We start from the raw sequence: 16,388 nt of genomic DNA on the forward strand, positions 1-16,388 counted from the left end.
AAGAAAGAAACATTAATTAGCCTAACTGCCTTGGCAGTTAGGAAAGGCGGAAAGGGGTTGTATAAATAAGCATTGTATTTTGTTTAGAAGGGGCTTTTGGGAGAATTATAGTTTGATAAGAATTCTTTAGTCCTGTAAGGGGGAGGTTAAGCTCTCATCACTGGTATACTTTGTATTCTTGATTATTGATAATATAAAGAGAGGTTATACAACACTCTGTGAAGTCTATTGGAGTGTGTTAGTGTGCATTTCTATAGGTTTCTTTATCAGAAACCTATCAATTTGGTCCGACCTGCTGGATCAAGAGGACGTGCAGAGTGTTGGAGGTGACAGCAATGGAAGGGGAGAATGGAGCCGCTGGAAATCACAATGGAGGGGATGAAGGTGGAGGCTGCCGCCATGCGACGGGATATACAGCAAATGATGCGGATGATGGGGGCGAGAACGAACAATCACGACGGAAACTCTGAAGGGAGTGACAGTTCGGTGAATGATAATGGGGGAAGACCTGATCGTGTGGGGATACAACACAATTGGCGAAAACAGGTGGATCTACCATCCTTCGAAGGGGGGAACCTCACAGCTGGATTAATCGGGCAGAACGTTTCTTTGACATTCAGAAGGTGGCGGAGGAGGACAAGGTGGAGCTTGCATATATTAGTATGGAGGGCAGTGCGAGTTACTGGTTTAACGTTTGGAAGGAAAAAGCCAAGATTCGTTCTTGGACGGCCCTAAAAACGGCGTTAGTTAATCGATTTGGAGGGGGGTCTAGAGGAACTGTGTTTGAGCAACTTACGACAATGCGATAAGAAGGATCAGTGGAGGAGTACGTCCGGAGCTTTGAAATACTAATAGGTCAGACTTGGGGGTTATCGGAGGAGCTGGTGATGGGGTTTTTTCTCGCCGGTTTGCGAGAAGACATAAAGGGGCAAGTCCGCATTCAAGATCCTCAAGAATTCATGGTTGCGATCAGGATCGCGTGGGATGTAAAAGATGCAATGATGAGGGCGAAAGGAGGTAGCTGGAACGGGATAAAGATTAACCCATCGGGGTCGCACATGGTAGGGGCAATAATACGTGGCGAAATCGAACGTCAATCCACGAACCGGACAGGCGGAACGGAGGGTAATGGACCAGCTAGGAGAGATGGAGCGATGCCTGCGAGCAGCGCGAGAGGGAGTGTGACCGGAGGCGACAACAATCGGGGAAGGACGGTGTGAAACTTACCATATCCTGAATTTCTTAAAAGGAGAGAAGAGGGTCGATGTTTCCGATGTGGAGGCCCATTTGCACCCGGCCGCCGCTGCTCGGAGAAGAGTTTGCGAGTATTGTTGTTGGCGGAGGATGAGGAGGACGACATAGAAGAAGGGGTAGATGAAAATCCAAAGCCTATGGAGTTAGCAGCTTGTTCCGCAGGAGGGTTAACCCAACCTAAAACGATGAAATTGAGGGGAAAGATTGGCGACAGGGAGGTACTACCTCATCGACAGTGGGGTCAGCCACAACTTTATTAGCCGGAGACTGACGAAAGAGCTGAAGCTACCCATAAACGATACGCCTCCTTAACAGGTGAGTTTGGAGGATGGACAGAGGAAAAAGACTAGAGGGTGTTGTGAGTAGGTAGAAATCGTTCTGACAGAGGTAGTGGTTGAGGAGAGGCTCCATTTATTCGAACTGGGCGGAGTAGACGTCATCTTGGGGGTTGAATGGCTAGCTAAACTTGGTGAAGTGATGATAAATTGGAAAGAAATGACAATTGGGTATAACGTGGATGGTAAGAAGGTGATGATACAAGGAGACCCAGCTTTGGCCCGACAGCTGGTGGAGCTTCAGTCTTTATTAAAGTTGACAGATGCTGAGTCATGGATGATAGCTTGGGATCTGGGCCGAGTGGAGAAAGAGGTGGACAGTGAGGGGCCAGTTGATTTGGAGGGAGAGCAAAATGCAGAGTTGGAAGTAGTGTTGCAGGCGCACTATCGAGTTTTTTAGGAGGTGTAGGGATTACCACCATCTCGGGATATGGAGCTCCGAATTCCACTGAAGGAAGGGGAGGATCCAGTAAATGTACGTCCCTACAGGTACCCACACCTGTTGAAAGGAGAAATTGAAAGACAAGTGGCGGACATGCTGAAAGCCGGGATGATCAGACCAAGCACAAGCCCTTTCTCTAGTCCGATTATCTTAGTAAAGAAAATGGACAACAGTTGGCGTTTCTGCATGGATTACAGAGCTCTAAATAGAGCCACAATACCGGATAAATTTCCTATACCCGTAATTGAAGAGCTCTTGGATGAGTGGAGAGGAGCTACCTATTTTTCGAAGATCGATTTAAAAGCGGGCTATCATCAGATTAGAATGGGGAAAGAGGATGTACAGAAGACGACTTTCCGCACACATCAGGCCATTACGAGTTTCTAATGATGACCTTTGGTCTCACGAATGCGCCATCCACGTTCCAGAGCGCGATGAATGGTCTCCTACAGCAGTACCTAAGGAAGTTTGTACTGNCTGTGAGTTTGGCCCTCTGCGAGGCAATGGTCAAATCCAGGTTTTAATTTTCTGTTATCGACCCTCTGCATGGCAATGGTCGGATTTAAATTTATGTTCTGTGAGTTTGGCCCTCTGCGAGGCAATGGTCAAATCCAGGTTTTAGTTTTCTGTTATCGGTCCTCTGCATGGCAATGGTCGGATTTAAATTTCCGTTCTGTGAGTTTGGCCCTCTGCGAGGCAATGGTCAAATCCAGGTTTTAATTTTCTGTTATCGACCCTCTGCATGGCAATGGTCGGATTTAAATTTATGTTCTGTGAGTTTGGCCCTCTGCGAGGCAATGGTCAAATCCAGGTTTTAGTTTTTTTGTTACTGATACTTTACTTGACATTGGTCGTTTGGCATCGTGTCTTGAACCATTTTGTTTGTTTTTTTTCATGATTGAAACCCGGACAAAATTAGTGTTTTTATCTTTACTTAGCTTTACTTAAATAATACGAAAAGATTAAATTTTCATATTATTTAGTAATATCTAAGTAAAGAGGGGCAGCTGTCAACACTCAATTTTGTCCGGGTTGTAAAAATGGGTTTTTATTGGTTTTTTTTTATTATTTTATTTTACCTTTTTGTTTTATTCTATTTTTATGTATTTAGATTTTTGCTTTTAATTCAATTTCTATTTTTCTTATCTTCAATTTGTTTTAATATAGTTAATTAATCAAAATAATTAAAAAAATTGAAAAATAAAATTAAAACTAAAATTAAAAAAAAATAATAATAAATAAAATAAAAATTAAAAAGGGGGAAAATAGAAAACGTGGGAAGTGGCGTAGGGGAGGCGTGGGTGAAAGAGGGCGACGAGGTTGTTAGAAGGGGATTTTCCAAGATTTTGGCAGAGAGGATTTGGTGGGATCAGAGAGAGAAAAAGGGAGAAGGAGGACACACATGGACCATATTTTTGGGGAATCATCATCCAGATTCATCAGGAGCACCGGCAGAGAAAGCGAAAGGTGAGAAGAGGTCATCGGACACACAGTGAACGATAGCAGCAGCCGTAGCAGCAGGTAAGTCTCTGGTTCACCTGTGCATCCGGACTCATCATGAACGCTTACTGCATGACTGCCTCTTATGCTTATTCCATCATAAATGCTTTTCCTATGAACATCATGGGTTCCCCTATCATCAACACCCCTTAATACCTCCATTCACCCTGTAACAAAAAAAAAATCATTACTATGCAGAAATTCACACACAATCACTATCACACCGGTCTCGCATAACCCAAATATTAAACTCATTCACTTCCCAGAGTCTTCCTCATCTCGCCAGCCCTACATCATCAACTATCACCCTCACACTCATATTCATACGCGCACCAACACGGTGTATCCATCTTCACGCACAGGGGAATTTCATTTTCCCATCCTCGGAACCCAGTCATCCTTTCCCCCACTCACGACAAGGTTATCGTTAAAACCCCAAATATTTTCATTTGGTTCCGTTGATGAAGCGTGCTCCGGCTAAAGGCGACGGTGGCCGGCTCTCGTAGAGGATGCGATAGGCGGTGCCAGAGGTGGAAAGGCCCTAACCCTAGGCTAGTGCGAGAGAAGCGAGTGAGAGAAAATAGTGGCGCTGCGGCTGGCACTGGCGGAGGCGACGGTGAGCCTACGGAGAGAGTAAGAGACCTTGGGTCTCTGGAGAGTGTGTAGGCTGAGGGAGTGGGCTTGCGGGAGAGTGTTGGTTCTGAGTGGGTGAGGAATGGAAGGGAAGAGCTGGACCCCTATGAAATTCTAGGTTAGAAACCATTCGACTGGGCCAAGCCCAAAAATAAACGAACGTCCAGGAAGCTTGGGCCTCTTTTGGAACGCTCGTTATTTAGCGTCCGTTCGCCATCTCCCCACAACGAACGCTCGTTACTTAGCGTCCGTTCGCCATTTCCCCAACGAACGCACGTTATCCAGCGTCCGTTCGCCATTTCCCCAACGAGCGCTCGTTATTAGGCTTTCATTCCCAACGTCCGTTCGCATCTCCCCACAACGAACGCTCGTTATCTAGCATCCGTTCGCCATTTCCCCAACGAACGCTCGTTATCTAGCGTCCGTTCGCCATTTCCCCAACGAACGCTCGTTATCTAGCGTCCGTTCTCCATTTCCCCAACGAGCGCTCGTTATTAGGCTTTCATTCCCAACGTTCGTTCGCCATCTCCCCACAACGAACGCTCGTTATCTAGCGTCCGTTCGCCGTTTCCTCAACGAGCGCTCGTTATTAGGCTTTCATTCCCAACGTCCGTTCGCCATCTTTCCCCAACGAGCGTTCGTTATTAGGCTTTCATTCCCAACGTCCGTTCGCCATCTTTACCCGACGAACGCTCGTTATTCAGCGTTCGTTCCAAACGTCTGTTCGCCATCTTTACCCGACGAACGCTCGTTATTCAGCGTTCGTTCCAAGCGTCCATTTGCCATCTTTCCTCAATGAGCGCTCGTCATTCAGCCTTCGTTCCCAACGTCCGCTCGCCATCTTTCCTCAATGAGCGCTCGTCATTCAACCTTCGTTACCAACGTCCGTCCTTTATATCCCCTAACGAACATTCGTTCTCTTTCGACGAACGCTCGTCATTTAGTTTCCATTTCTAAGCGTTCGTTCTCTCCCCAACGAACGCTCGTTATTCTGAATCTGTCCCCAACGTCCGTTCGGTCACTTCCATTTCTTTTGTTTATTTATTTTATTTTTATTTATTTGTATTGTCTTATTTTATTTTGTTCTATTTATTTATTTTAGACATCTACTTATCCTAAATATATATATATATATTTAATAGTACAATATTCATAGTTTAAATAAAAGAATTTACAAGATTATTTTTAAAGGTTTAACCGCACGTGTGACCGCTCGCGTCGTCCTTGTGCTAAAAACCTTTTCTTCTTCCTTAAATAAATTTACAAAATAATACGTTTTGAAGGTTAAGCACACGTGTGACCGTTCGCGTCGTCCTTGTGCTAAAAAACCTTTTCTTCTTTTATTAGATAAAATTTCAAAAATATGTTTTAAAAGTTGAACACTCGTGTGATCGCTCGCATCATCCTAGTATTCAATACCTTTCTCTCTTATTTGTGTAATTTTAAATAAGGGTATGGGTGCTCGTGCGATCGTCCGCATCAGCCTAGCACTCAATACTCTCAAGTCTTCCTAAATAAGTAGATAACGGTATGAGTGCTCATGTGATCGTTCGCATCGTCCTAGTGCTTAATATCGTTATTTCTCTTTTAAAAAATAATAATTAAAAATATTTAAATATCATTCTAAAGGTATGAGTACTCGTGCGACCGTCCGCGTCGGCCTAGTACTCATTACCTTCTTTTTCTCGAAAATATTAAAAATATAAAATCTTCAAAAATTAAAAACATCTGGCTTTTTCAAACAACAAACAGTCTTTTAAGCTAGAACTACGTAACCCTGATTTCTCATTTTGAATGAGAATACGTAGGAGCAATCCTTGTCGGGCCCAAAAAAACTAAAAAATATATTTTGTTTATTTAGAATTTTATTTTAGGTGATAGTTAAACATTTTTGAAAACCACATCATACTCGTGCATTTAGTTAAAGGTACTGCCTTAAAGCAGGCCTTGTAGGGTGCTAACACCTTCCCTACGCGTAACCGACTCCCGAACCCAGAATCTGGTTCTTGTAGACCATGCCTTATCCTTTTTATGGTTTTTCCGTAGTTTTCCATAATAAACTATGGTGGCGACTCCAAAATTTCTTTTTTAAAACCCGTTTTCTTTTTGGATCGTCGTCCCGTCGCGATTCCGGTTGCGACAATCCCATAAATAATTTTCACTATATTTAACACTACGGATTTTTCATTTGATTTGTATAGTGAAATCTTGTTATAATATTACAACTTATTCATTTCATCTGCATGATTAAAGTTGTGCCATGGCCAATTTTGCTTTGTTCAATAATTAGTTTTTAATCCAAGTCATGTAATTATCTAATGATTTGAGCTTATATACAAAAATTTTATCATTTTGGCATGACTTCAACTCAATTTAAATAAAGTAATGTGAGGCAAAACTAAAGTAAAAAAAAAAAAATTAAACATAGAATTTTGATTTATATATAGAGATTTTTTATGCAATCAAATGTTTAGATATATTATAAGTCAAACAATAAAATATACTTTTTTTTCAAATTCTACTTTTGAATGTTATTAATATTTTATTTTCATTAAAAAACAGTCAATATAATCACTATTTCGAATGATAAAATTGTTATTATAATAATATGTGGTGCAAATAATAAATGACATTCTATCATTTCAACTAAACTTGTTGACAGAAAAAAAAAGATAGACATTGAAACATTAACATCAAATAGCGTCACACTATAACCAATTTATAATAAAAATGTAAGATAAAATTAAAAAAATGAAAATCCTGAGACAAAATTTAAAAGTTCATAGTATGAGTTAGAAAAAAACAAAAAAACGACGTTGAACTAATAAAATATGAAGTGATTAACCCTGTATGTGAAAAACCCAGATTGGTATCGTCAATCTGTATAAGACTGTCCAAATAATTAAACGTGATTTCTCGTTTTCAAAGACGAGAGTGAAGATATTTAGACTGCAATAGACTCAAACAACAATGTGCTTTATCCTTCGCATTTCACATAGATCGTGGAATTGAGTCAAATGCTACGATCTCGGCGGCGCTCCCCTTACGGCGCCTACCTCTGCGCCGTCATCTCCGCCCTGCTCCTCCTCCTCTCCGTCTCCCTCCTCTACTCCCGCCTATCCCGCTCCCACCCTCACTCCGACCATCTCCCCCGCCCCTCCTTCTCCCACTCCGCCGACCTCTCCGCCGCCGATGACCCCATCGACGAGGTCGACTTCGTGGACGAAACCCTAGACCCTCCTTCTCTCCGCCTCAACCCTTCTCCCCGTTACTACTTCGACCCCCTTACTGCCTCCATTCGCCGGTCCTTCCTCTCCCCTCCCTCCCTCCGCCAATCGCGCACCGACGACGACTTACCCCTCCGATCCTTCTCTGACCACGACCCCTCCAAGACCGCCTTCGCCTCGGATGACGTCCCCGTCGATGACGCTGTCAGGAACATGGCCACCCGCGTCACCACAATCGAGGACGCGCTGCTACTCAAAAACTCTCCCCTCAGGGACGGCTGGGGCGACTGGTTCGACAAGAAAAGCGTGTTTCTCAGGAAAGATAGAATGTTCAGATCCAACTTCGATTTGTTGAACCCCCTGAACAACCCCTTGCTTCAGGATCCCGACGCTGTCGGCACCACCGGGCTCACCAGGGGCGACCGAACTGTCCAAAAGTGGTGGATCCACGAGTTCAAGAAAGTCCCCTTCCCTAGTAACAAGAAGGTTCCACTTAACATCAATGTGCTACCCACTCCAGTCACCAAAGTTGGCGCAGAACGCAAAACTTTGAACCATAACACCATCACTAACAACAATAATAATGAACATGGGATTATTCAGGAAGTTATGAATTCGGGTGCCAATGGTGGTGAATCAAGCATTCAGAAGGATGCAAATGTCATTGGTGCTGGGGTTCAGCCTAGGAAGGATCATATATATGCGGATGGGGATACTTGGGGGTACTATCCTGGGTTGCGGTTGCGATTGCCATTCAACGACTTCATGGATGCGTTTTTCAGGGTGGGGAAATGTGTTACCAGGGTGTTTATGGTGTGGAATTCGCCTCCTTGGACGTACACTGTCCGGCACCAGCGTGGCCTCGAGAGTTTGCTCTTTCATCACCCTGCTGCTTGTGTTGTTGTGTTCTCTGAGACGGTTGAGCTTGATTTCTTCAAAGAGAGCTTTGTTAAGGATGGGTAATTGTTGCCTCTCTTGGTCTAGCTTTTGCTTCCTTGCCGTGCAAGTTACCGTGTTTTTTAATTTTAAGGACTTACTTTTACCAGTTACAAAGTTGCTGTTGCTATGCCAAATCTCGACGAGTTGCTGAAGGATACGCCTGCTCACATTTTTGCTTCTGTGTGGTTTGAATGGAAGAAGACAGAGTTCTATTCCACTCATTACAGTGAGCTTATCCGCCTAGCTGCTCTGTACAAGTAGGTTTTCATGGTTGTCTTGGCTATTAGGTGGTTTGCTATATGCTTATATTTGTATAATAATTTGGTGAAGTATTCGACTTGCTGAGAGTGTTCAGTTCAGTTTTGCTAAGTGTGTCTATATATATATATTTGGACTAGGCTGTGAGCTGACTGTTTCGGATGTTTTTTTTTTTTTTGTGGGAAATAAGAGTAAGGATCAATGATGGCAATGTTTTTTTGTTTTTTTTTTTATTGTTTTATCAGGTATGGTGGGATCTATCTGGACTCAGATATCATTGTTTTGAAGCCAATTTCTCTTCTTAATAATTGTGTTGGTATGGAGGATCGTGGTGCTGGAAGTGCTTTGAATGGTGCTGTGATGGCTTTTCAAAGGCACAGGTATTGTTTCCATGCTCTCTATATTTGCAGAATATTTTCATTTTCTAAATAAATGATTTTCAAGGATGCTACTGAAGTGAGGGTAATCTCATAAGTGTCCTTATTCTGTCATGGACTGCCTACGTTAATTCAAGAGTTGTGGTGTTGTTTGTTCTCTTGCGTCTCAACGGGATAAGAGTTGGTTGTAGTTGGATACTCTTATGTGTTTAGTTGGTTATTCCGAATGAGAATTTCTTGAGAATGTGACAATTATGCTTGAGTATGAGAAATCATGACATGTGAACGTTTCTATCTTGTTCAATTTTGTTGATGCCACCATAACTGTCATTTGGAGAAGCACAACTTTGTCTTTTGTTCGCTGCCTCTTTTATTTTTGAGTGCCCTTTCTTTGTGATTGGAACACTTCTGTTTCCTTCAGTACATAAGCATGGGTAGGAATTCCCTATCGAAATAGAGAAAACAAGGATTATTTTACTGAAAATGAGCCGAAGAATGAAACAGAAGTGTTTCCCCTTCACATGAAATACAATGCCCTTAATGTCCTCTATACCCTTGTTTCCCCTTATTTATTGAATTAGGTTATCTTGTTGCTGAAGTCTTAACTTCGCTCCTGGCTTTGGAAAGGCTCACTTGGGCTCACTGATTCCAATCAACCAATGCTGCAAGTGCGTGCAGTTGGTAGTCCACTTCTATTTAGCCTCCTTTAACTAGCTCCCTAAAGTAGAATTCTGTTTATTATCATAAATACGGGGATGAATGGAAGGTGTAAGTCTTGTGTTCCGAATCCTTATTCGGGATATCTTGAACTTTTAGGTACTACCACAAATTTCATTACAAATATGCATACATTTCAAATGTCATGACTAAATTTTTGATTAATCTATAGACATTCTGAATTAAATGTATTTCTCTTTCCTTTTGTAATCATATTGAACTTTAAGGTTGACCGTTCGATACGCAGTTTGTTCATAAAGGAGTGCTTAGAAGAGTTCTATATGACGTACGATGATACCAGTCTGAGAGGGAATGGTGCTGATCTGTTGACAAGGGTTGCACAGAAATATTTGATAGAGGAGAATAAATCTGTCAAGGACTTGAAGTTGAAAGTAGAACCCTCTTATGTTTTCTTCCCTGTTGGTTCTCAGAACATATCAAGGTAAATTGACATTTGCCTCTATTGATTAGTATCGAGTAATAGAAATACACGTGTTTGCATTTTTCACTAGCCAGTTCTTTTGCTAGAGTCTAATTTGGAGAGTAATACTGCCTTGATTTTTTGTTTACTTTTTGTGCTTGAGTACCTTACCCTAATTAAACTGTAAACAGATACTTCATTGCACCGACAACAGAGACTGATAAAGCTCAACAAGATATGCTGCTTGAAAATATCCTGCACAATTCATTGACATTCCATTTCTGGAACAGCCTGACATTTTCTCTCGTCCCTGAACCAGATAGCCTTGTGTCTAGACTTTTTAATCATGCATGTATCCGATGCCTGGAATTACTATGATTGTCATCAACTTCCACCAATTTTGTCTCGAGATTCCATTCAGATTACAGTCCAGAAAATATCGGCAGGGTCTTGTTCATGCAGTTGTACAATTTTATTGTATGTTAGTGAATCACTGGGAAGTCCACGACTAAAAGATAGGTAAGATATACAGAAAATTTTGTAAAGCAAAATATAATGATAATGTATTAGTATCTGAGTTTATAGGCTGTGAGAACATGTTATTTATCATTTCTTAATTTTTTAATAAATTATTAATTTCTTGATGTGATATTGCGCTTTACGATTCAAGACATTGGAACTATCTTTAGCTATTACTTGTTTGAAGAGAAACTCTATCATTAGGTGATTTCACGTGAGTTCTACATAAAAAAGAGAATGGGCAAATTTTTTAAGCGAGAGTATAGTGAAATTTGTTTGATAATAAAATGTCCAATTAGCATTATTTAACACTATTGAGTCATTAAATCGATCGAGTAATGGTTAACATTACTTGAATGAATTATTAGGTCTTTAAGTTTGAAATTTCATCACAGGTTAATTTGCGCCAAAACGATGATTATGGGTTCAGCATAGTCCTTCATATTTATCTATGCACCTTCAAAATGTCAGATTACTCATTGCTGTAACGTAGAACGCACTGAAGATTTCATCCATTTAAAAGGAAATAGAAAATGTATTTTCCTCATTAGGAACGCCAGAATATCCTTGTACATCTGATGACATTACTTTGTAACAGACTAACTGTTTTGGACCTCTGCAAGAATTGAGACACGTGGATAAAGTTCTCCTGAAAAATTACCTGTTCATTCAGCTTTACATTTGGCATATGAAAACTTAAAATAATAATTACTTGACATTTCCAAGGGCTTTTTTGTTAGAAAATATTTTTTTTTTAAAAATAATTAACTAGTCAAAAATGGGTAGTTCTTTTATTTTTTTTTTCATGTTATTGTTAGAAAACTATTCACTTTTATATATATATATATATATATATATATATATATATATATATATATATATATATATATATATATATATATATATATATATATATATGGGTTTTGCTAACGCGCGTACGCCTGTTTTTCAGTTGGTACATTTTAGCAATGTGTACCGGGTTTTAGTAGACAAAAATATCCTTATATATAATGGATTCTAAGTTTTAAGGTTAAGGGTATTTTAATAATTTTCATTCTCAAAACTAAAAAAAAAAAAAGAAACCCCCAAACCTTTATTCACCTCTCTCATTCCTCTCAACCCTTTTTCTTTCCTCTTTCTCACTCCAATCTTTTCTCTGTCATCCCTACTGTAGCCCCAATTGAAAAAAATCAGAAACACTTGCTGTTAAACAATCTTACAAAAAAATGATTTTATAATGAGTTTTCATCTTATAATTTTTGTCTTATCTAATTTTATCCAATTTTCACAAGTATAAAGGAATTGGTAATTGACCTGGAAAAAAATCAGAAATACTCGCTGTTAAACAATTTCTTACAAAAAATGATTTTATAATGAGTTTTTATTTTATAATTTTTGTCTTATCTAATTTTATCTAATTTTCACAAGCATAATGACATCAAAGGAATTGGTAATTGGCCTGGAAAAAAAATCAGAAACACTCAGTTATTAAATATTTTCTTACAAAAAATGACTTTATAATGAATTTTCATTTTATAATTTTTGTCGTATATAATTTTATCTAATTTTCACAAGCATAATGACATCCGAAAGAATTGGTAATTGGCCTGGAGGGTTTTTTTTAAAGATGATGATTCAACAAATACAGGTGATAAATTAGAGAGGTTAGTGAAGATGGTGAAATTGAAGAGATATTGAGTGAACCTTTGCCTTGAAGGTGAATATGTCAATGACTACAAGTAGGAATGACAGAGAAAAAGTTGGAGTGAGAGAGATGAAAGAGAAAGGATTGAGAGGAATGAGAGAGGTGAGTAAGGGTTTGGGGGGTTTCTTTTTTTTTTTTTAAGTTTTGAGAATAAAAATTATTAAAATACCCTTAACCTTAAAACTTGGAATCCATAATATATAAGGGTATTTTTGCCGCGTTAGCAAACCCATATATATATATATATATATATATATATATATATATATATATATATATATATATATATATATATATATATATATATATATATATATATATATATATATATATATATATATATATATATATATATATATATATATTTCTGATTATGTTTATGGTGTTTTTTTTTACACTTTATTGTTCTCTAAAACTGACAAAACTTCTAAACAAATAAATAACTCATTTAATCTTATTACATTTAAGTTTAACTTAACAAAATTCTCAAATTCTCTCTTAAACTTAAATGTTTGTCTTTCATCCAAACTTTTCAATTATATCCATCCACACTGAGTTTATTCCTTTCTAGAAGTTTGGCCAATATCAAATATATCACAAACATAAATGCCAAAATCCCGTTGCAGCCACAAAATATCTCGATTTGCTCCATGCATGACCTTCTTGGTTGGGTCCTTGACTTTCCTCAGGTGTGGCCTAACATGACTATGAACCTTCAAAGTGTTTATAACAAAATCTTCAATCCTAGTTGAGATTTGCATTAAACAAGTCAAACCTTAGAAAGACCGATAATGATTATGTTCCAAATCCACCACAAATTCATTAATTGTATATAGCGTAGCAGTCAACTCTCTCAAACCTTTGACTTCCTCTACAAGCTTGAGAAGGGTGCATTCTATTGACAGAGGCTTTATTGGCAAAATATGCTCAATATTTTCTTTATCAACAAAATCCAAAACAGAGAATTTCTCTAGTGGATGAATAAATCGCTGACCATCGTACCATGTGTGTTGTCACATGTTTTGCTTAATAGTATTTTCCAACAACCTAGTGATGTAGATAAGTTCCATGGAGAGGCATTGGGCTTCCTATTTTATCAACTACTTCAACGTTGAAAATCTTTAGTGTTATAAAACCTATGGGAAAATCAATACCATGATCATATTTATTGGTAACCGATCCCGGTCCAAGCCCAAACTTGGGGACATGAAAACTGTTGTTTTCACTTTACTTTCCAACTTCCCTAAATCACTACAAGTTTGCCCAATATCACCACAAGTATCACCAACGGAAAAACCAATTCCATTTTCATCCTATGTAAGAGAGAGCTTTTTAGCGGCAACTCTCGCTCCGTCTTCAACTCCGAGATGTCTCTTTGTTTTTGCAACAACATTTTTTCACCTTCCAACATAAGCTTCTCCGCTTCTTCTCGAAGCTTCGTCTCATTCAGAAATCGCACAACAAGCATTTGAGTTCACGTTTAGGGGATCTTCAACCTCACAATCCTTCTCTCCAAGGAGTATGTCGAAGTAGAGGTTCATCTCCTTGACCCTGTTGTCCTCACCATCCACCAAGCTACTTGGTCTCCAATCCATCGCCTTCACTAACTCCTCCAAGCTTTCTACCGAGTAGAGTAGACGCCAATCCGAGCTTTCCAATTTCTTCAATTTCTTGTTCAGGCTCTCCATCGTGGTGTCTGCAGGCTTATCCACCGAGCTCTTCACTTCCTCCTTGACCCTTATCTTATGATCAATTGAGCTAAACTCATCTAACATCAAGTTATGTAGACACTCTTTCGTGCTTCCATCACCAATTAACGAACTCCTGTTTCCACTTGTTGAGCTCCTATTTTCTCTTGCCAACCTCTTAATCACATTTGTCGAGCTCCTGTTCTCACATGCCAGGCTAATGCCAGTTGTTAGGCTCCTTCCTTCATTTTTCGGGCTCCCCAATTGCTTGGCCGACCTCTTCGGGCTTCTTGGCATCCAGAGAATTCCAATTTTTTTCATCAGCTTTCTCAGTAAGGAGATTTTTTTCCTCCTTTCTTTCATCTCGACAATATTTTTCTATATGACCATCTTACCATAACAATAACATTTGACCGATCTACACTCATTTGTCATGCTTGTCACATTTATAGCATTCAACATTAGACTTACTTGAACAACCTCCTCGGTGTCTCCTTTTTCCACGGCCACACCAGTTTTGCTTACCGGTTTGCTCCTTATCATCTTCATAATCACTTCCACCATCACTTTGGCCACAACCTCCTTGTCCACGACCTCTTCCTCCAGGACCATCTCAAGCTCGAGTGTTCCGAGCTCCTCCCTTTAGGTCAAGTGTTGTCTGAAGTTGTTAGGGATTCGGGAAAGAATTCCTAACAAGCGCTCTCTCTCCCAAACACAAACAATCAAGAACTTGTAAAGAAAGAATAGTATGAATGGTATTCACAACAAGGAATCAAGAGTACATTGTATCGTAGGAGCTTAACCCCCTCCACCTGGTGTTAAGACCGGTTAACACATATAACTACTCAACTAACTCCTGAACATTAAAGGGGGTTCTAATATATAGGCCCTTTCCCGCCCCCTCACTTAGCAGTTAAGTGTTATGTTTCCTTTTCCTCCTCTCATAGACTCTCCACGTCCTAACATCACTCCCTCCTTGAAGATTAACCTTGTCCCCAAGGTTAAAGTCGGGAAACTGCTCCTGCATCACCACCCGATCTTCCCATGTAGCGTTCTTCATTCCTCCATTCTACCACTCAATTAATACTTGCTCGCGTGGGCTTCCTTCATGTTGCTGAACGCGTCTAGTGATCACCCTGCTTGGCCAACATGTGGGTCCATTTACTTGTAAGTCAGATGGCAATTCTTTCTCCACTTGCTTTGTTCCTATTGCTAGTTTCAATTCGGTATACCCACGAATGCCATTTTGGGATCCATTATGAAATTCAGCGAGCAATTTTGGGATCCATTCCGATTTAGCTGCTAGGACCAGTCGGCCTTTGTAATGTAGATGCCCGTTCTCCATCGTATACGCAGGGTGCTTGTTCGGGTCCTTGGTAATGTCCTCCTTGATCTTCTGCAATTCGGAGTCTTCCTCTACTTCCCTTACTACCTCTTGGAAATCACGCCAGTAAGGTCGCACTATCCCCCTTAATTCAGCCTTCACCTCTTCTCCGTTTGGGTCACCCTCTTCTACCCGCTCTTCCTCTTCTCTACGTGATAACGCATCGGCGACCCTGTTCGTGGCCCCCATTCGGTATACTATGTCGAAGTCATAGCCAAGCAACTTGGCTATCGAGTGCTGTTGGGCCTGCGTCGTCACTCTTTGTTCCAGCAAGAACCGTAAGCTCTTCTGGTCTGTATACACCACGAACTTCCACCCCAACAAGTAGGGTCGCCATTGTTGCACTGCCATCGCCACCGCCATGAGCTCTTTTTCGTATATTTGATTTCCCCATATTCGCACCCGATAATGCTTTGCTGTAATAAGCTATCGGTCTTCTTCCCTGCGACAACACCACCCCAATTCCTCCACCAGACGCGTCACACTCCACCGAGAACGACTGCGTAAAATCCGGCAATGCTAGCACCGACGCCGTCGTCACAGCTTCCTTCAACCTTTCCATTGCTTCCCTGGCAGCCTCGATCCACACAAACTTTCCCTTTTTCAACATCTCTGTAAGGACTTTCGCTATTTTACCATAGTTCCGGACGAACCTTCGATAATACCCTGTCAAACCCAAAAACCCCCGTAATGCCTTCAGTGTTTTGGGTTCTCCCTATGCGACGACCACCCCTACCTTTTCTTTATCCATCTTGACCCCTTCCTCCGTGATGACGTGCCCCAGATATCGGATTGACCTCTTCCCGAACTCACTCTTCTTCGTGTTTGCCACCCAGTCCTTTTGTTGCAGTCGGTCCAACACTTGCTTCACATGTTCCATATGTTCCGCCCACGTCATGCTATAGATGAGGATGTCGTTAAAGAAGATGAGCATGAACCTCCGTAAGTATGGCCTGAATAAATCATTCATGGCGTTTTGGAAAGTGGCG

The 16,388-nt window shown here is 40.4% G+C and overlaps 1 protein-coding gene across 1 annotated transcript; it reads left to right on the forward strand.

The window, feature by feature from the left end:
- Window positions 1-7,018: 7,018 nt before the first annotated feature.
- Window positions 7,019-10,752, forward strand: LOC124844655 (uncharacterized protein At4g19900-like). The gene is made up of 5 exons (XM_088093865.1): window positions 7,019-8,350; window positions 8,438-8,587; window positions 8,834-8,968; window positions 9,930-10,124; window positions 10,295-10,752. Exons 1-5 carry the CDS (start codon window positions 7,182-7,184, stop codon window positions 10,479-10,481), a joined length of 1,836 nt encoding a protein of 611 aa, XP_087949991.1. The 5' UTR covers window positions 7,019-7,181; the 3' UTR covers window positions 10,482-10,752.
- Window positions 10,753-16,388: the final 5,636 nt, after the last annotated feature.

The sequence above is a fragment of the Vigna umbellata genome, chromosome 7, assembly GCF_029865625.1.
Source record: "Vigna umbellata cultivar VRB3 chromosome 7, Vumbellata_1.0, whole genome shotgun sequence".
NCBI classification, from domain to species: Eukaryota; Viridiplantae; Streptophyta; class Magnoliopsida; order Fabales; family Fabaceae; genus Vigna; species Vigna umbellata.